Source organism: Sturnus vulgaris, chromosome 2 (assembly GCF_052056855.1).
Source record: "Sturnus vulgaris isolate bStuVul1 chromosome 2, bStuVul1.hap1, whole genome shotgun sequence".
NCBI lineage: Eukaryota > Metazoa > Chordata > Aves > Passeriformes > Sturnidae > Sturnus > Sturnus vulgaris.
In genome coordinates, this window is record NC_142244.1 from 85,399,071 (window position 1) to 85,419,142 (window position 20,072).

General features: G+C 37.5%; 1 protein-coding gene across 3 annotated transcripts; it reads left to right on the top strand.

The window, feature by feature from the left end:
* The first annotated feature begins 356 nt into the window (after positions 1-356).
* Positions 357-19,603, top strand: CRLF2 (cytokine receptor like factor 2). Of its 3 annotated transcripts, none has more exons than XM_088159922.1 (9): positions 357-442; positions 3,071-3,166; positions 9,287-9,401; positions 10,112-10,284; positions 11,777-11,916; positions 12,660-12,819; positions 14,831-14,945; positions 15,990-16,074; positions 17,238-19,603. In XM_088159922.1, the coding sequence occupies exons 2-9, from the start codon at positions 3,091-3,093 to the stop codon at positions 17,508-17,510; spliced, it is 1,137 nt and encodes a 378-aa protein (XP_088016048.1). In that variant the 5' UTR covers positions 357-442; positions 3,071-3,090; the 3' UTR covers positions 17,511-19,603. The 3 variants fall into 3 exon arrangements, with proteins under 3 accessions (XP_088016048.1, XP_014747743.1, XP_014747735.1); XM_014892257.2 differs by lacking the exon at positions 357-442 and adding an exon at positions 536-792; XM_014892249.2 differs by lacking the exon at positions 357-442 and having other exon boundaries at positions 3,049-3,166.
* The last annotated feature ends 469 nt before the right edge of the window (positions 19,604-20,072 follow it).

Consider the following 20,072-nt stretch of genomic DNA (forward strand, 5'->3'; position numbering starts at 1 on the left):
ATCCAAAATGAGAAATGAAGTCAAAAGGACTTCTTTTAATTTGCTTGTATTACTTGCATTGCTCTCAACCTCTGTGCAAACCACCACAGTGTCGTGCTAAGAATTTTCTCTTCCAGCAGTCAGCATCAGAGGCCCTGGCTGCTACTTTTCAGCACTCCTTCATCATTTGTTTTCCCTATTCCTACAACTTCATGTAGGATGAATCTTGTTTTCTCAGGCCAAACAATCCAATCTCCATCACACACTGCACTGTGTGTAGAGGGGCCACATTGTGACAATGCTCTGCCCTTGTCCTCTTGAGAGCAACGACCCAGAGGACATGGGCAAGATAATCAAGCACACTCCTGCAGGCAGGCAGACAAAGTCCTCAGGAGAACAGATCCTATGGTATCACTCACAGCTTTTCAGTTCATGGGCTAGGATCATGAAAAAATCAAATCAGGTAATCAGAGCTGGCTTCCAGTAAACAGAGCCCAAGGCAGGTGGTTGGGCCATGCCCTGTCTGCATGTGGGGGAGGTGGGAGGTGCCAAAGCCCTGCATCCCTCTAGTGCCAAATCTGATACTTCTCTCAGCAGTAGCAAAAATAGTGCAAGGCTGCATCAGCTTAATACAAGCAGATTTTTGACCTAGATGTCATTTTATTCCTCAGGACCTAGGTTTAGGTTCCAAGGTAGTAAAAAGAGAGATTTTCTTTGATTCATTTTTGTTTCACCTCAGTATACGAAAAAGAAGACAAGACTGGTGGGAGGGATAATTATTTGTGGTACCAACAGACATGGTATAAGAAAAAGGTGAGTGAAAACATATTGCTGTTGCTTGAGAATTAGACCTTGTTTTAGATATAGTGTCTCAAAATCAAAATAATTACAATCCAGAAAGTATTTTAGATATATTTCCATTGTTTGTTGTCTTCCTCTATCCCTTCCCTTCTAACAATGAACTACCTTAGGAGCTTTGCAGTCCCCGTGCATTTTACCTGTGGGAAAAGCAGGGAGGGACAAATTTGGCTCCATTATACTCACATGTTCTCTAAGGATAGATAAGACCCATTTTTGGAAGAAAAATGTGTTTTTAACCCAAATGGGGATGTGTGGGAGTTGCCAAGTCCTGAGGAACCAGAGGATTTTGGACCTTTGTCTTTGTTTATCTCACTGACTTTTGCAATGCTGACTGTGGAAACCATGAGTGATATTAGCTTTCCATTAACTATCACCTACAACCTAGTTTAGTGTTTGACTTTTGTGTTGCTTGTTACTTTAGTTCCAGGAATTAACGGCTCCCTGGAGGAACTTGATCAAAGCAGAGACCAGACAATTAACAGGACACTGTATGTGTGTCAGACAGTCGTGCTGGCGTTTCTAAGAATTACTGGGATTTGAATGGGTCTTCTTGGGACACACAGACTTTGATGATGTGACTAAGCTGAAAAAGGTCTCATTGGGCAAACAGTGCTGTTGGGTTAAAAAGGACAGTGAATATTTTAGGTAAGGATCTAAGAGGAATGAAAATAAGCCTAAAAAAATTCATGGCAGAACTTCTGGCTATTTTCCCAGCCATCCATAGCTAGGCATGGCAGACAATCTTCTACTCTTGAGAAATTTGCAGCAAAATGTAGTTCAGGGGTCTCAGGCAGCCTGGTGTGTGTGCCCAGGGCACTTCACATGCACCATGACTGACTTGATCATCTGCCCAAGAGAACCTCTGTGTGAGAAGGTTACTGTACATTAAAGCTCAAGACCAGCTAGGAAAAAATTATCTAACTGAGAACTGTCTGAATGGCAGATCCCAGAGGGTAATACGGTACAGGGTCGAGTTGGAGGCCTGTCACTGGTGGTGTTCCCCAAGGTTCCAAATATTGTTTAACTAATTTATCAATGACTTGGATGAAGGGGCACAGAGAACATCTCCTCGACAAGTTTGCTGATGACGCAAAGCCGGCAGGAGTGGCCTATACCCCAGAGGGCTGTGCAGCCCTTCAGAAGGACCTCGACAGCTTCAAGAGAGGGTCAGAGAAGAACTGTCTGGAATTCAACAAAGGCAAATGCAGGGTCCTGCACCTGGGGAGGAGTAACCCTGGGCACCAGCACAGGCTGGGGCTGACCTGCTGGGGAGCAGCTCTGGGGAGAAGGACCAGGGGGTCCTGGTGGACAACAAGCTGTCCTTGAGCCAGCAGTGTCCTTGTGCCAGGGCCAGTGGTGGCCGGGGATGCATAAGGAGGAGCATTGCCAGCAGGTCGAGGGAGGTGATCCTGCCCCTCTACTCAGCCCTGGGGAGGTCCCATCTGGAATGTCCAGTTCTGGGGTCTCCAGACGTGAAGCTCCTGGAGAGGGTCCAGCAGAGGGTGACAAAAAGGATAAGGTGACTGGAGCATCTCTCTTAAGAGGGAAGGTAGAGGGAGCTGGGCCTGTTCAGCATTGAGAAGAGATGGTAAGAGGGAGCCTCATCAATGCCTGTCAGTATCTGAAGTGATGATGCAAAGAAGAAGGAGCCAGGTTCTTCTCAGCATGACAAGCTTTAGGACAGGAGACAGTGGGCAGAAACTGATGCACAGAAAATTCCAGCTGAATATGAGGAAGAACTTTACTGTGCATGTGACTGCACACTGGAACAGATGTCCAGAGAGGGTGTAGAGTGCCCCTCACTGGAGAAATTCAAGAACCACCTGATCACAATCCTGTGCCAGGTGCTCTGGGATGAGCCTGCCTGAGCAGGGACGTTGGACCACATGACCCACTGTGGTCCCTTCCAACCTTGCCTGTTCTGTGACTGTGATTGATTCTGTGATTCTGTGTGATCACACCTCTGCACAGCTTGTCCTGGTTGGCATCAGGGCCATGGTTTCCTATAACTGATACAGCTATGAGAAGACACAGCTGTAAAAAGAGATACTCATATTCTGAGGATTTTTTTAACATTATATAAAGAAGGTCCTGCACTTCTGATTTGTTTGCAGCTATAGATAAGCCATTTTTTTATTTCCTGTAGTCATTTCCTCCACTTCCCTCCAGCATCTGGCATAAACTGATCAAATAGTAAATCCAGAGATTATGATTAATCATCTTTTCACAGTCTGTTGTGTCATTTCAACCATGAGACTCATCTTTCAAGCACATTCAATGGTCTTCATACTGGGCAACTTTGTGGCTTCTCAGTTACAATCTTCTGGTAAGTTCAAATTCCCATATATTTGTTTAAATGTTGATGTATCAGCTATCAATATTTCTGTGTATATTTTACTTCATGTGTTACAATATTCAGTGCTTTTTTGATTAGAAGATTAAACCAAACAAAAATTAATATCTGGCATAAATGAAAGTGGGCTCCTAAAAAAAAAGATAACAGATTTCTGTGAAAGTTTTCTAATGGAGTAGATTGCAGCCAAAAAAGACTAGCCTTCACTGAACAAAGAAGGATAAAACATTTAAGGTAAGACTTCTCCACCTAGTATTCTGAAAGAATGAACTCTATGGGAAAAGATCAGCAATACTTTGCTCCTGAGAAAGTATCAAGATAAAAATACTACTACACAGTGAAATTATTAAAGACCAGTTGTTTGGCCACCTAAGAACATCTCTGGTTTATGTATTTGTCTGCTATAGCTTGTCAAAGATAAATGCATTATTACAGAAATCAAACATAAAGCTCAACATCTACATCAAAAACCTAATCTTCACTCTAGTTAATTTCCCACAAGTTCCCTGTCATTCGATTTATAAGGAAAAAAAATTCTCTAAAGTTATGATCTCATTCTATCTATTCTATCTATAACCTATATAAGTTAGCTCTCTGTTCTGCCATACATATGGTAAATACCATTTTTGACAATGCTGCACCACCTGATTCCCCCGGGTTAATTGTCCCTGTGAGTCACTGGCTGTCCTGTGAAGGAAGGTGACTTCACCTGTAGCCATGCAGTGCTGATGGCATGCCTTTGTGGAACAAAATTATAAAATTAGAGTTGTGATACTTATTTTATGCAGTATTGTGATGCCTGGCAATGGTTAGGGATCTTCTGAGAAAAACCCCAAAGCACTCCATTCAGTGGATTCTAAGAATTATGCTGTAAGAATTATACCTTGTCTCAAAATGTTTATAAAAAACTTTCACTCCTTGTCTTTTTTCTCTTCCTGAAAAGATATTTTCTATTCATTCTCTGCCCTATGCACTCAATTCAGCAGCCTTGTGCACAAACAGTACTTTCGCCTACGTTTGTTCCTATTAAAAAAATGAAACTGTCGTTTGCTGACAGGGAGTATGAAGAGTAACTAAAGACTGTAGGTTCTTGTTCATGTTCTCCAGTAGTTTCTGTACAGTCTACTGCAATATGTGGAAGTTCAACATGTGGTTAGTTATCAGGTTTCGTCAGTGTAAGGAAATCAAAAGTGGTTTTTCTTCTTTGTTATGCATCAATGAGGTTGCAACTGTTCCAGTACATGCATGTTTCACTCTTTTATCTTTAAAGATTGATATTCTGCCTCTCTTTCCTTTTTAAAGTTTGTTCCATGACATTTAGCCTTTTAACATGTTCCCTTTCAATAGTATTTTTTCTCAGTAATAAACTTTGAAAAATAGAAAGGAGGTGGAATGTACTTGGTCATATTCTTGCTGATGGTTGTATCTGCATAATTTTTTGCTCAAGGAAATTTCTTCGTTTTTCCCCGTACTCCACACACCATAGCGGTATTTTCCATGCTTCTCTGTCCTGAGAAGAATGAGGTGCTCAGCAGGACCTGTGAGGTTCAAGCCTTGTGTGAAACCTTACCAGTCCCTGTCTGGTTTTACAGAAGGTGTAGGCATGGATAATCGTGTCTGAAGCTCTTTCTCCAGGGTACTGGTATGTGTCCTGCAGCACTGCAGCATGCTGCATACCTTGGTAGACCTGCAGGTCATCCTCAGACAGAATGTTGTGCCACCTCTTTTTGCCATGGGACTGCCTATTCATAACATTTTTGACCTTTTCATCTATCCATTATTATAATAGAATGAATAGTTATGAATGTGTTGCTTTGGTGTATTGTATGCCTCCAGGATCATAATTCAAAGAAGGCTTTAAATATTTGCAATTACTGTGGGAGAACTAACATGTCAGTTGCGGATGATCTATGATGTCACACCTGAACTCAAAAAAATTCCATCATAAATAAAGGGAGAGAAGTGGTCTCCTCTATTATCTTTCTCTTTTCACTAACTGAAGATACAAATGATTCTGCCTGCAAAAGTATAGGTATACACTTGCTTAAAATTAAACACGTTTTCAGTTAATGGCAAGGGGAACATCAAAAAGAAAAAACATATTTCAGATAAACTATATATATCCTCAGAGGATTTGATGTCAATTTAATCTAAACTTTAATGAAACTCACTTAGGTTATGCCTGCCTTCATGTTGAAATTCAAATTATGCAAAATATATGTTATAATTTGAAAAGATACACGCAAATACCCTACTGGACATTTGCAAAAAGTACAACTCACTACATTCAAAAAGGCTTCAGAACTCATGAACTTAGGAAGCACAGAAGAAAATTTCTCTGACTAGAGCTCTGACAACAAAGTCTTTATGAGAAAAGATTGGTAAGATTCTGTCCTACATACCTACTTAATTATGTTGAAACTGATTTCTTACTAGATTCTTTAAAATTGGAGCACAGGAAAGAATATGTGTATATATCACCACATGGTTTATTATCATTTCCATCCAATTTCAATTAACTTTCTATTTATTGTTAAAGAATTTAACAATAAATAATTTAATTATTACATTCTATTTTAGTACACAAATAACTGCAGTTGTTAGAGTTTATAATTTTATGTAAAAATCCCAGCAGTTAAATTCATAATATGTTGGGGTTTTTTGCAGAAAAAGGTTCTAATTAGATATATTTATTTATGTTGTTGACACAATCTGATCAATCCTGCTGAAGTCAACTATTCAGAGTTTGGTCTACGAAAGAATCACTGCAGGCGTGGAATCAAGAAGATATTCTTTTTTCACTGCCAAACCCAAGATTTAGTCTTCAACTCTGAATTTCAGCCTCTAATAAGTAGCGCAGAGTTGTAATACATTTGAAAAAAATAGAGAATAACGAATGCTGTTTGAGGTTCGGAATTAATTGGGGTCTTTTTTTTCTTCCAACAGGCTGGTCAGAACAGACACTTGGTTTTTACTTAGTGTCCACTAACTTTGTATTGTGTGGAAATGTGATATGATTCCTCTGGTTTCCTTACTAGCATCCTTCTCTTAGAGCCAGTCATACCTCAACTAACCCACTAAAGGTTTGAAGAGCTCAAACTCCCTATTGGAAGAACACTGTGAGATTCAGGGCTGTAACCTGGTGCCCTTTTCACATTGGTATTGAGGGAAAGTGTGGAAAAGGATTTCAAGAATTGACCTGCACAGAGATGGATGGGTGACTTACAGCTTTACCAAATATTTACTTCTCTGCTGGCAGGTTGTAGGATATATAGTCACAGGTTCAAGGAGATTCTCAAGCATAGATCCCCTATTTGAGAGGCAAAATCAGTCTAAATTTTGTCACTACATTTATTGTCAGATGTTTGAAAAAATTTTGGATAAGCTATTTCTATGTGCTCTCTCTCACAATTTACGAATCAGTGCTATCCCTCTTAATTATAACAATTTCCTCAGAAATATAATTTTCAAAAAAAAAGAAAAAAGCTGTTTATACTGTCCAGTAAGATAAAATCAATTCAGAAAAAAAAGCATTACAATATAATTTTAGCATTCTGAACTTGGAGGGATAGAACTCATAGCATTGCAGTTTTATCCTTTCGGAGATATTTAAAACAGACTTTTCCTCTTCTTGCCTCTGTTAGGTGTTCTGCATTTATGTTATAAACTCCTTTTTCCCTCTTCCTTCTTTTTTTTCTGTATCTGTACAGCCCTTGTGACCAAATTGACTGAACATCTCAGATCAATTGTGATGGAAAGAGACTTCTACAGGGGGCATGTAGTGACAGGACAAGGGGTGATGGCTTTGAAATGAAAGAGAATACATTTCAGTTAGATATTAGGAAAATGTTCTCTGTGAGCCACTGGAACAGGTTGCACAGAGAAGTTGTGGATGCCCCGTCCCTGGAATGGTTCAAGGCCAGGTTGGATGGGGCTCTGAGAAACCTGGTCTCGTGGAAGATTCAAAAATATGCCCTACATAGAGCATTTTGGTTTCTGTCATTGTGACCAACTATTGTACACACAGAAACAGCATCAGAAATTAATTTTGAAATTAATTACCCTTGAGAAGATGTAATTAAGAAAGCAAGTATTCTTCCTGTTCATATTTTCATAATTGAAGCGTTATTACTAGCAGTTCTTTCTCAAAGTTAAAATACAGGAAATCAGACTAATTACCCAAAAGTAAAAAGTATATATCTCGCAGCTTCTAAAGTGAATGGAAAGGATTCATGATATAGTCATAAAAATTATCTCAGGATAGTACAATATTCCCCATTCTAACATTTATATTTTTTTAATTATGTCAATTTTATTTAAATATGGAGAAAATGTAATTATACACTTAAGACACATTAAATATACCTTAAACTACTTTTATAGAAAGTCTAAGTCCAAGAAGTAAAGGATTTCAGTTACACTATATACTGCACAGCACAACTATGCTAAAGTAGTCCATAAAATTTAAAATGTGTTAGTGCAATCACTGACTAAGAATCCACTGTTAGGCACTTTGCCTGCAAATTTCTTAGTGGCTTTAGTAAAAGACAAGGTCATCTCTTAAACGTGCAGAAGGAAATTTAAAAAAAGCTTGAAATCTTATGAAAAAATGAGCTACCTAGGTACTTTTTTGCAACAGAGGTAGAACTAGCTAGATAAACTCCACTTTATTACACCTTTTAAGGTTTTTCACTTCTGGTTTTGCCTTAGCATGTAAACAAGTTTTTCTGTTTGATAAAACAATACAAAACAAGTTTGCAGGCATTAGATAAGAGATGGAGGAGGCAGTTTCAAATCCTTTTCTTGAATAAGAGCAGAATCTTTTTTTTCCACAGCTCCATGAGTCACACAGCAGAAACCTGAAGGTACATCTACCCAGTATGTTCTGGATTTTTGCCTTAACTGTCTTGAATGGTTTTGACAAAACTACTTGTTACAACACAAATAAAACTCCACAAAAATATTCTAACTCTAATTAGAGTAATAATAAAGCACCTAGACAGATACAGGCATGAAAATAGGCAAAATGCTTACTTGAACCCATTTCTCACTTTCTTCATGTTGATTACAGAGCATAAGATAGCAACCATGAGAATCATTATTCTTGATTCCCATTAAATAATGAGAATGACTGGATATGATGAAAAGCTCATAAGAAACATTTTAAAATTCTAAACCCCTTCGAAAGTCCAGAGAAACATAAAATGTACACAGCAATCAAAGCTAAAATCCTCTATTCTCCTTCTAGACAGGAATATTCCAGCAAAGATTCTTAGTGGTAGACACTTCACAGCTGGAGAGAGGTCTGAAAATTTTACCTTCAAGTGGTTTCTTGATGATACATTTTCTTCTTCTTTATTCATTCAAGTAAACACAATTTCACATCTTATAGAATGCAAAATAAGTATTTTTTGATACAGAATAGATTTCTAATCCTTCCTCCTTCTTAATTTCTTCATTTCTTCAATGTCACGCTTATCTTCAGTATCTGATTGTAGAATCCTATGTCCCTAGCAAGAACAGTAACAAGGAGATTATCAGAGAAGAAATAATATCTGTGTGCAGTCAGAGGACATTAAATAATCATGCTTGTGTTTAAGGTGGAATGGGCCATAGATCAAATATGCAATACATCTACTTGTGCTGATCTCCGTGTTCCTGTGGGTCTTGACTGGTCTGCATTTCTGCTGTTAGTTCCTTGGTTCTTACAGCAAACATCTGACAGTTTACACAGATGTTCCCTCTAGTGTTTTTAGATCCCAAACAGTTTTCCTCAGCAGGTATTATGGGGAAAGTTGTCTCAAGGTATGGGCTTTATGCAGTGCATGAATGTGTCCCCGTTTGCACTTTTTGGTCCTGGTCTCTCTCTCGTGTCATTGTGCATGCCTTCATTTCATTATTTTAAAATTCTAATTTCAATCTCTCTAAGTTATTTTACTCTATTTCCTTGTATTTTGGATGTTCTTATGTCTCCTTATTTTACGATTGTCTGAGCCTATTGCATACATATTTTAGAAATGCTGATTACTTACTAATGTCGAGGGACACTTTTCATACTCACTCCTGAAATCATATTCTCCATAAATGTCCTAGCAGGTGGGAAAGATGCTACCAACATCACAATAATCAACTTCAATAACGAGAAGATGCAGATCACATGGCCAACAAGAGGGGTTTTTTCTAATGAGAATGTGTCATTTTTTTACACGTGAGTATTGTCAGTGCCTATTTCTCTCTTGTTACAGGATTTACTTAGGGGGAATGAAATATCCAAGTCCATTTGAGTCTTCTGTGAACTAGAAATACTTTTAAAATATGTTAATATCCCGTATGAAACCTGTTTGTATTCACAACCTATAGAAGTGTACAAAACAATAAACCTGGTGAGTAATCAGTCACAACAGACATGATATGAAAGATTTGTCCCTCTTCCATCATTGTGTTAAATGCTAATGCTAATTACACCATTGAAAGTGTTTTTTCCACTTAAGTGTATATATTTTCCTTATTAACTGACATCATTAATGACTAACAGAATTATAATATTTTGGTTAAAGATAGTCATAGTGCTTATCTTTTCTTTCTGGGTTGTATTTGTGGAAGAACTTTTCACTGTGTATTCCTGGAAACAGGATCATGAGACCATGTGTTTGAGCAAGTCATTCTCTTTTTAGAAAACAACAGCATGAACGAAACTTGATTATTTCAGACTGCATCAAAACCCAGGGCTGGAAATTTGGTGAAGTTTGGGTGATGAATTCCCTCACACCACTATGAAATTTTTCACTTCGAGAAAAACCATGCTCAGATTTTCCTTGTAGCGTTTGAAAAAACGAAAAGAGAAAGAACAGTAAAAAAATTTAATTAACTTGTGTTAATTGTTAAGTTTTCCATTTACCAATATTATTTCATTTACAGATTTGATGAAGGCAAGCACAAAGTTTGGAAACCATGTACCACCTATTTATTGGATCAAGATTATAATTCTGGATGTCTTTTTAAGACAGAAGGACCTACCCTCACCATTTCTATCAGGAGCAGCAATGGAAGTGAAAAGCTCTTTTCTAAAACATTTAAAGCTGAGTTTTTCAGTAAGTATGAAAAATCATTACTACTTTGGCAGATTTTCCAGTTCTCTTAGTTTGAGAAGAAATTGGTTCTATGGCATATAAAATGTATTAATGTGCACATCAAAACAAAACTACGGTTATTTCATGCTGATTTTTGTTCCTTGCTGTCACCAGTAATTACATAAGCTTGTGTGCAGCTGCAGTTAAGTGAGATAACAGGGCAGTCAGACTTGTCCCGAAATACCATTTCAAAATCCAAAGGAAAATACTAAATATATATAGATATATTTAGGTGTTCTTTGTCTTGTGTAGGCCTGCTGATCAAGAAAATGAATAAGTTTTTTGCCTTAGTGCTGACTATGTGATCTTTCTCATACTTTCAACCTTCATTCTTTTGCCATCTTTCATGCGATGTGAGGTAGCAAACTGCTCCTTGTCAAAGATGCTGTCACAAAACCGTCATTGCATGACAACAGAAATTAGCTGAGTGGCTATTGTACAGTCTGGCAGAGTAAGAGGGACATCTTACTACTAGTAGAGAGATGATGTTCCCATTTTTATTAGATCTTTCCTGTCCCCAAATACATATTTAACATCTAGTGTGAGATTAGTTTATCAAAAACTCCTGGAATTTCATATACCTACATCATTCAAAGTGGAGGGATTTTTTTCTAATAGAAATCACACAGAAGATTATATAATGGAGAATGATGTGAAAAAAAATATATTCCAAATTTATTAATAATTTGTTTAGCAAAGGGAATTAAACACAAACCTGTCAAGGCATCAAACCTTGAGAATAGTTTTATATCTCATAATTTTATCAGTATCTCCTAATTATGGAAAACTGCAGCCTAATCCTCAAATTTTCGCTATTAAACACCCACTGATAACAAAATTAATTTCAAAAGGTTTAGGTAACAAAAGACAAATATCAAGGATCAGAATGAAATCTTTAAATTAGCAAGGCAGAGTTTTCATATACAAAAAGTCAACTAGAAGGATTGACAAGCAGGTAGCACTCTTTCCACCCCGTTATTTCCCACTGCTGAAGACTTACCAGCTACATAGGTCAAACCATGGAGTTGTCTTCAGGCCCCCTGGAAACAGTGGGGGCAGATTTGGTTGTGCTTAGGTAGGAACCCAGGGCTTTTGCAGATGCCCCACCATATCCCACATAGCCTCCAGCAGCTGCAAAAGTCTGTCTTGGAAGTTTTATGGTACTGAAATTGTCACTTCATTTCCCATGAGGAAGCTTGTTCCTTTGTGTGGATTGCAGGGAGTGTGAGGAGACTGGAATCCTTTCCTTAAATAGCTACAATAAGTTCCTGACTCAAGCTTCATTTTGATGTTTAATAGGGAGGTCAGCTGCAAAAGCAAAACCTCCAAGAAGAAAGTCCACCTTCTTCTCTGACTATTCAGTGAAATATTGAGCCAAGGAAGGAAAAAACTTATTTTAACTGTAAAGTGTTTTTTAGGACGCTATAGCAAAATTTGTTTCTCTTCTTCTCAGTAAAGCCCAGTCCACCAGAAAATGTGACCTTCTTCTGGGAAGAGGACACTGTTACTGTAAGATGTAATAGACCAGAGAGAAATGCACTGTGCTTGGGACTTGAACTTCAGTACAAAAGCAAGTTTGACAAAGAGTGGCAAGTGAGTTGTGTCACATTTTTAATTGACATTGAAAGCAGTTGGACATCACATTTTTAATCAACACTAGGAGTTGAAAGCAGCATATCCATGGAATATAAAATACAGCTGTTTCCAAATTTTCTCCCTTCCTGTATTTTCAAATACAGCTCTAGCAGAAAACATCTAGATTTTTAGAATCCTGGGTTTCTGCCATGCCAGAATTAATTTACAAGTTAAAGGCAGTTCCCACCCTAAGAGCTGAGGGCAATCTTAGGAAAAGGCATATATTCAGAATAGAGGAGTTTGGAAAGACAGAAACAGAAAACAGATTAGGGAAAAGAAGAGAGAGAGAAAAAAAAAGAAAAACTAATGAAATAGTATAAAAAAGAAATTACACAGGATTTTTATTTATTCTAAAATTAGGTGTAAAGTATTTCCAAATATTATTTTACTAACTTAAACCTTTCCATTTGCAAACATATGAATTGAATTGTCTTTTTGTATTGCAAATATGCAACTGTAACATAGTGCACTATGCAATGATTGTTAGGACATTCAGCTCAATACCCTACAACAAGGAATGGATATGAATAGTCAAAAGTCAATCAAGAAACAGAATTCCTCAAAACTCAGAGAAGTTGACATCCAGTTCTGAGGTTTTGCATTGACCTATCCCTTGTCCTAGTTGTGATCATGACTGAGTGCAGCATTTTGAAGCTCTATCTTGAAAACAACAATTAACACTGATAAACTTTCTTTCTCAGTCCAGAACTTCTAAGTGCTGCAGTGTTGGAGACCAAGGCTTTGATCCAAGGAAGTGCTACTCTTTCCGGGTCAGACTGCAGAGGCTGAAACACTGCAACGTAGTTACATACAGCAGTGACTGGGAAGCTGAAACATTTTGGATGAATGGCACCTTATTAGGTAACAGCTAATATCTATCTATCTATCTATCTATCTATCTATCTATCTATCTATCTATCTATCTAAACATTGTCTAGGTGCAAAAAAAGAAGGGCTGGCTGCAAAAGAAGCTGAGAACATGCAACAAATGAATGTTGCACTATTGTTCTCCATCTTGTGTTCTCGAAGAAAGTTCATGTGAATGTTTAATTGCACCTGTTTAATTTAACTCTGTCCACCTTTTTCCTGATGACCCCTGAAGCTACCAATTTATGTCATAATGAGCAAAGTTAAGAGTGTTATTATTTGTGGTACAATAGCACCAAGGATGCCCCAGTGACAGTGATGTGATGCATGAGGGCTCTGAGTGGGTGGATGTTGAAGAGGGGTGCCCATGTATGATATTTGGACATCAAATATGAACCCTAAGAAAATCCCTGATGTCCAATTTTTGAAGGCAGCTTGTTTTGCAAGTACATCCAATTGAACTACAGGACAACAGGTCACAGAAATCTGACGCTCAAAGGTGCTGCATTGATCGAAACAAGGAGGATGAGGAAAAAGAGGTTGAAGGAAATGAAATCAATGCCAGTATCCAAGCTTTCCTACCAGCCAGTTGCATTTAACTGAGGGTGACTGACATTAATTAGATTGTCAATGTAAACAGTATACCTACTGCTTATCAAAACCAAACCTCAGATTTGCTGTATGAAAAAAACTGTACACCATACCAACACATATTACCTAAGCACAAAATGCCACCCACTAGGCTTTATCAGAATGGCAAAGCCCTCAGTCGTGTGGTGTAACAAGATCTCTAAAATGCAATGGGCTCACTTGAAGAAAATCTATGTAACAAAGCTGGGATGAAATCCTGGACCACAGGGGTAGCCTGTGCACCCATGGCCACAGTGCTGACCTACAGATAAGACTCTTCCACTATCCAGTTGTGAGCCTGCAAGCATGTCCTCAGGTGTGGCTGGAAAATGCCCTTAAGAAATAATGAAAATGTCCTCCTCTGCACCTCTGATAGCAGACAATTTATCGGCCTTACCCGAACCATTTGGCCAGAGGCTGTCAGCAGGTACCTGCAAGGACGGACGTCACAGGGGAGACAGTCTAGGTGGTTGAGATATTCTGTGTGCCCCTGGATCAGAAGTGACATTGGCACAGCCCCTTCACTGGGGCAAGTAGTTTTCTTCACGACTTTAACAAGTTATTGACTCCAAATCTATAATAAGATGAAGCCATGAAGCTTCAAGAAATTTCATAAGCTTCGAAGACCTCACTTAGCAGGGTGTCACAATTTTACTTGTGGCTTCCTGGCATCCAAATAGAGAAAGGAGGTGGAACAGGCTGGAGAGTTGGTCCTGTGTGAATAATTATCCAGGGTTTTGGTATTTTTGTGGAGACCAGAAGGCCAGTGGTAGGAGGCGAGATTTCAGGTTGCATTACAAAAGCTGCAGGAAGAACACTGAGAATGCAGAAAAATGCACAAATTCATGTAAGGTGTTAGCCTGTCACTAGTTACTTTCTGGGTATCAACTCTTGTGATTTGATAGCTCTTTGTTTGCTGGGATTATTTGTTTTTGTTTTTTTTTTTTTTTTTTTGGTGGGAGATAAGACATTTGGACTACATGTAAACTTGCCTTTGCAGCTTTAGTGATTGTAAGTAGGTGTATGTAATACAGATCTTAGCATAAAGTTGCTTTATTGCTGTAAAAGCCATGTGATGAAAGTGAGTAGAAACACTTGATTCATTTATAATGTATCTACACTGCCTATAAGACCCCCCTGTTGTCCTGTACCAGGTCAATTTAGATAAATAAAGGCACAATTTTATTTTGTTGCAAGGTTTGGGGAAGTAGAGATCTTCTTTTCAGTCTCAATTGAACAATTAAACTTGTCTTATTTGTTCTTAAAAACTTTTTTTTTCTTTTTAAAGAAAAGTCAGCATTTTAGCATGATTAGAAACATTTACAGTTAAAGCAAAAAAAAAAATGTTTGACATTCTTTTTGTGATTGTTCTTAGATTCATGTGATGATGATTTAATTCCTCAGCCAAAACCAGTAATTGTTTTAAGTTGTTTGCTGGCAGTACTCTTAATGATGCTTATCCTCCTGATTCTTCTGTGTAAATGGCAGAGGTAAATAAAGTTTTATTGCTTACTACTAAATAGCCATGTCACGAAAATAGAGCTATCATTCTGGATGAAGCCTTTTAGCGATGAAAATTCTTATCAGATCAATGAAGTCATGGTGAAGATGTAGAAGTCAGTAGCTTAATCACTGTTTGAGGAATAATACATCCTGGCCTTCCAAACACCCAGGCCTTTAATTTGCAAAACTGGAACAATTCTGGTAAAAGGCAATGTTTTAGGATAAAACTCTGTCTCTTCCACTTAATTTCTTCTCTTCTTTTAGAAATCTAGTTAAATCCTGAGAAGCCAATTTTTCTAGCTTCTTCTTCTGCAAGGACATTCTTTTGTGCAACCTTCATCAATCAATCAAAATGTGTTTGCAGTAGGACAAAGTAAGCTTGAGTGCATTTATCTTGAATAAGACTACATCAATATTTAGATTGGCAGTTGAATAATGCTGCTCATGTTTAGAATTTACAATTTTAAAAAACCCCAAACAACTACCAAACAACAAGCAAATCCACAAATGCCCTGATTTTGGCTTTTTTTTGGTGGAAAAAAAAGCCAAAAATGACGTATTTTCAGAGTTGAAAGTATTTGTGACTCTAATTACCCTTTTAGTTCATAAACTGAGTGTTTTCTCCTGCACTTCTACAGTTCATATTTAAGTTTGTGTTCACCAAGTCAGCCAATTCAGCTGGTTGCTACACCCATCTTCCCTGCCTAGGGGAAAGTAACCAGAGAATGCAAGCTCTGACTACTGCATAGAGCAGAATGGCACATGCTGACTAGCTGGAAGTTTGTATAAAGTCTGGATTTTGCTAGACTGGGGTTGGGTTGAAAATTCATCAAAAAATTCTCTTAGCCTGATGATGTTATCAGACTGTTATAACTGCTTTTTGACTTTAGAACACATTTAAAAGAAATCAACGACAGAGTACTGTCATGTAAATTGTATTTGTGGGTACAGAACTGTTCAGAAGGAGATTCTTGTATGAATAACTGTGCTATAACAAAGCATCGATTTTTATTTTTCTTTCTTTTTTTCAGGGTTCACATGTCAGTCCTGCCTGCTATACCAGACCCAAAATACCTATTCACTGATCTCTTCAATGATCATAATGGAAACTTACAGGTAAAAATCACCTTCTTAGCAGGGCTGTAAACTCCACAAAAAATAGCTATTGATTCTTGCTCTGCACTGACACTACCACAAGGAGTCTCTGACCCAAGATAAAAGCCCCCAAATCCTTCTCCTTGTGCAGCATCACCAAGAGGATCCACAGAGCAAATGCCAGAGCTCATAAAATCAGTGCAGTGCTGCTTTGGGACTGTGAAAAGACACTTGCTATAGAGACAGGGAAACTGCTGTAGAAGAATTTAAGGGTGTTGAGAGGCACAATATCCACTGAAATGGCATTGTGGTGTTTGCATCCCTTCCTGCACATGATATGTCAGGGAGCTTACTTCAACCTGATCTTGTTATGTTTGTGAAGTGCTGAGTGTGTGAGTGCTGGCACAGTGATGGCACTCACACCTTTGGAGGCGTCAGTCACAGCAGGAAACATCTTCTCTTAGCCAGAGGTGCATGTTCACAAAGCCTTTAGACAAGGAATGGCCATCAGATGAATAGACTACAGGTTTTGCTTTCGTTTTCTTAATGCTTCTTATGAGTCCCTGACAACACATATGTGGTGTAGTTTCCTGTATTAGCTGTACTAGTGTTTACCTTAATTGCTAGCAAGTTTCCTCTGAAGGGGAAACAGGTTAAATTTTTACATTTTCAAACCAAATGCAATATCAAAAATCACTAATAATTTTTCAGTGAAAAGCTGAAAACTTTTTATAAAAAATACAGAAATTCATGTGGTACTGAAGCATTAATACAGATATGCTATGTTGCCTAAATCTTCATCTAAACTTAGTCTTAATTTAGATTAAGTCTGGGTTTGGGTCAAAGAAAGTATGAATCTATCAAAGAGGGAACACCAGATATTTTGCATATCAAAGGTTTCCTAAGAGCTCTAATTAAGTACAAAAATGTATTTTATGTGGTCTGAAGAATAAGTAGGAGTTTGTACACAGTTCTAGAATCCTGTCTTCTTTCCTGCCATTCTGTCTTTCTTCTATCCTTCTATTTTATGTCCTGCTTCTTTACATTACTTCCTTTTCATCTTCTCCACTGTGGCTTATCCTGGAAAGATGCCAATTCTGAAAGGAAAATTGGTTATCTGTACAACCAGGTTTCTTTTGACAGATAACTCATATCTGCCAACGTTAACATTTTAATTTTTCTAGGAATGGCTAGACAAAAATGACCATGTGGTGTTGCAAACCAAGCTAGAATGTGAAGAACCAGAGTCCATCACTGAGGCAGAAAGCCAGCAAGAAGATGGGAAGAACAGTGACAAACAGGGGCCTTTGGAAAAAATCTTCACTTTTTCAGGAGCAGCTGAAAATAATGATGGCAAAGCAGCTGAGATTGCCTGCCTGTTACCAGCATCCAACACTATGGCTCCTTTTGCTGGCTTCCATATTTTAATGAATGATGACATGTATGTGATGCTATAAAAGCTGCATAATGCAAAGATGTTAGGAAATTCCATAAAAATCGTGATGAGTTTGGGAGTGTGACTGAATAGAAAAGGTCATCATGATAAGATTCACATCAAAGAAAAACACTGGGCTGCGTTTTCAGATCTGTACTTTCCCAGCAGTTATGATCTCTTGGGCAGACTCAAATGTTTGAAACAAACTCCTGATAATTTATAGAGTTAGGATTTGCTCTTCTAATTGGGGTTGATCCCTAATCCTAATTTTCTTGCTGTGGACAGGAGAGCACAGGAACTCCTCCTTAATATACGTCAGCAGGGCTGAGATTTAGTCCTTCTGCTTATGGAATGTGTAGAGCGGGGAGAACTACACTATTATTGTTCCCAAATGAAGAGAGAAAATAAAGAGATTTTGCTGTCTCACGTAAAGAGATTTTTGTTACATAACTTTGCATTTCATGGCATGCCTTAAAGGTTTTATAGAGAAGGAGTAAGGCCTTCATCTAAGAAGAGAAGAGTGAGGATGCACAGTATTGAATCACATTTTAGCCTGCAGATACTTCTGTGTAGGCAGCTTCCTCCAGAGCAGCAGGGCTTCAAGTGTTTCCTCCAAAGGTAATGTCCTCTGTATCTTACAGTCTTTGAATAGTCAGCACCTTACAGCCTTTATTGTAGAAAGCTGAAGTTCATTTTGAACAGTATTTAACTGTGTTTCATTTTTTTCAAACTGGGGTTTAGTGCAATCAGCAGCTGTAGACACAAATTAGGACTTCTTATTCATACTGCATATACTAGTCTCTTATTTTGCTCTAGAAAATGGGCACTTTGGGTTTTTTAAACAAGTTTAAAAAAATAGGTTTAGAACAATATTCTAAAGTTTTCTAAACATACCATCTTTTAAAGAATGTTTAAAATAAAATTTAAAATGCAATATACTAAGCAATCAGACTTGAGAAAAAAAACCTTGACTATTCTGAGTTTCTCCATATCACTTGTTACATGCTATTTGAAAGCAAATTTTGTAAAAAATTTAAGTGTTAAAAGTGTTTATCATCTAAGCAGATGTAGTGTGATTATATGCTGAATTAGCTACAGTTGTTCACCTGCATATTAGTCAGTCATTAAATGGTTTTATCTGTTGACTAACCCTTGCCAATCACATTCTTTCATTATGCAAACACTCTAATTTATTGTGTAAATAAATTGTAGTATCAGAAAATTACAGTGATAAGTAAATTATTTTAATTCAGTATTTTAAAAATTTTAATTCCAGACCTTTTCAAGAATAGTAAATAATAATATGGATCATTAAATGTCAAAATCTGTCTAGGTGTTCCAGTTTGCTTTACAAGGGAAAACACAGAAATTTTCCAGCCAGTAAGTGGGAAACTTAATTGGAAGAACAGTTCAGGCACATTCTCCAAGCTTTTTTTTGACATTGCACAGATTTGACTGTTCACTAACAAGATTAACATGCTAGCAAAGGATTTCCCATAATCCTGAAAACAATTTTACCTTGTGTGTAAGTTTGGTGGGGGATGGTTCTGGAAATTTTTGTGAAAGGTAACTATGAAAAGTTTCAATAGCACTGTAAGAATGCATTGAATTTTAAGCTAATTCAAGCTCCATAAAATTTCATGAGCAGAAACTATCTCAGCTCAGCTCTTTGTACATGATATAAATTGTCATTATTGCCTAAGCAGCAAAGGAGTTATAGTGAATTACAACACACAAGAACCTGCTCCAGTAATAATTCTATGAATAAAGAGGGAAGTAAAGCACAGAATACATCACTTATTTGCTTCCTCTTCAACCCACATCATATGGCTGCCTGTAAAACTAGCTACTTCAATTAAACCACTTGCTGTTGGATAAATACTTGTCTGTCTGAATTCAAAATGTTTTAGTACATTTTCCTGAAATTTTACAGTGAAAAAAAAAGAGGAAAAAATCGTGTTGAATTGTTCTGTTTAGGCAGCTGTCCTGAAATGTTATAATCATGTAAGTTTTTAGTATAAACTATATCTCATATTGTGTTTTATGATAGAAAGGGGTTTTTTGTGCAACCACACATTGTATATAACATATTAGAAATAAAACAAGTAAAACACCCTCATACCTCAAATATTTATCAAAAAAATGTCCCCCAAGACAAAAATAAAACATAGGGAATTATTTAATTATTTGCATTAGAAACAAAGCTCCCCTCTTCCCCTTCCTTTAAAAAAACAAAAACAAAAAAAAAAAAACCCAAAAAAAAGAAAAAAAAAAAAAAAAGAAAGAAAAAAAGCCTTCCACTCCTTAGAAACTCTACAAGAACATCTACAGAGAGATAAAACACATAATTTAAGGAACAGGAAAAGTTCTGATGATCAATACCCCCAGGTACTGATGATGATTTATCAAACACAGTGGAAGACACATGCCAAATTAACCATGCTCACTGTTAGAGGGTATTGGAGGCTTCCCTAATCACCCCTTTCCATCTGCCATTTTCTACCATTTTGCCATCACTTTTTCTCTCCTCTCCTCTCCTCTCCTCTCCTCTCCTCTCCTCTCCTCTCCTCTCCTCTCCTCTCCT

What these genes read in the sequence shown, in the direction of transcription:
- CRLF2 (XM_014892249.2), top strand. Translation starts at nt 3,049, where the DNA reads ATGATTAATCATCTTTTCACAGTCTGTTGTGTCATTTCAACCATGAGA. An exon ending in GATGAATGGCACCTTATTAG is followed by an intron (nt 12,820 to 14,830) that starts GTAACAGCTAAT and finishes GATTGTTCTTAG; the next exon opens with ATTCATGTGATGATGATTTA. An exon ending in CTTCTGTGTAAATGGCAGAG is followed by an intron (nt 14,946 to 15,989) that starts GTAAATAAAGTT and finishes TCTTTTTTTCAG; the next exon opens with GGTTCACATGTCAGTCCTGC.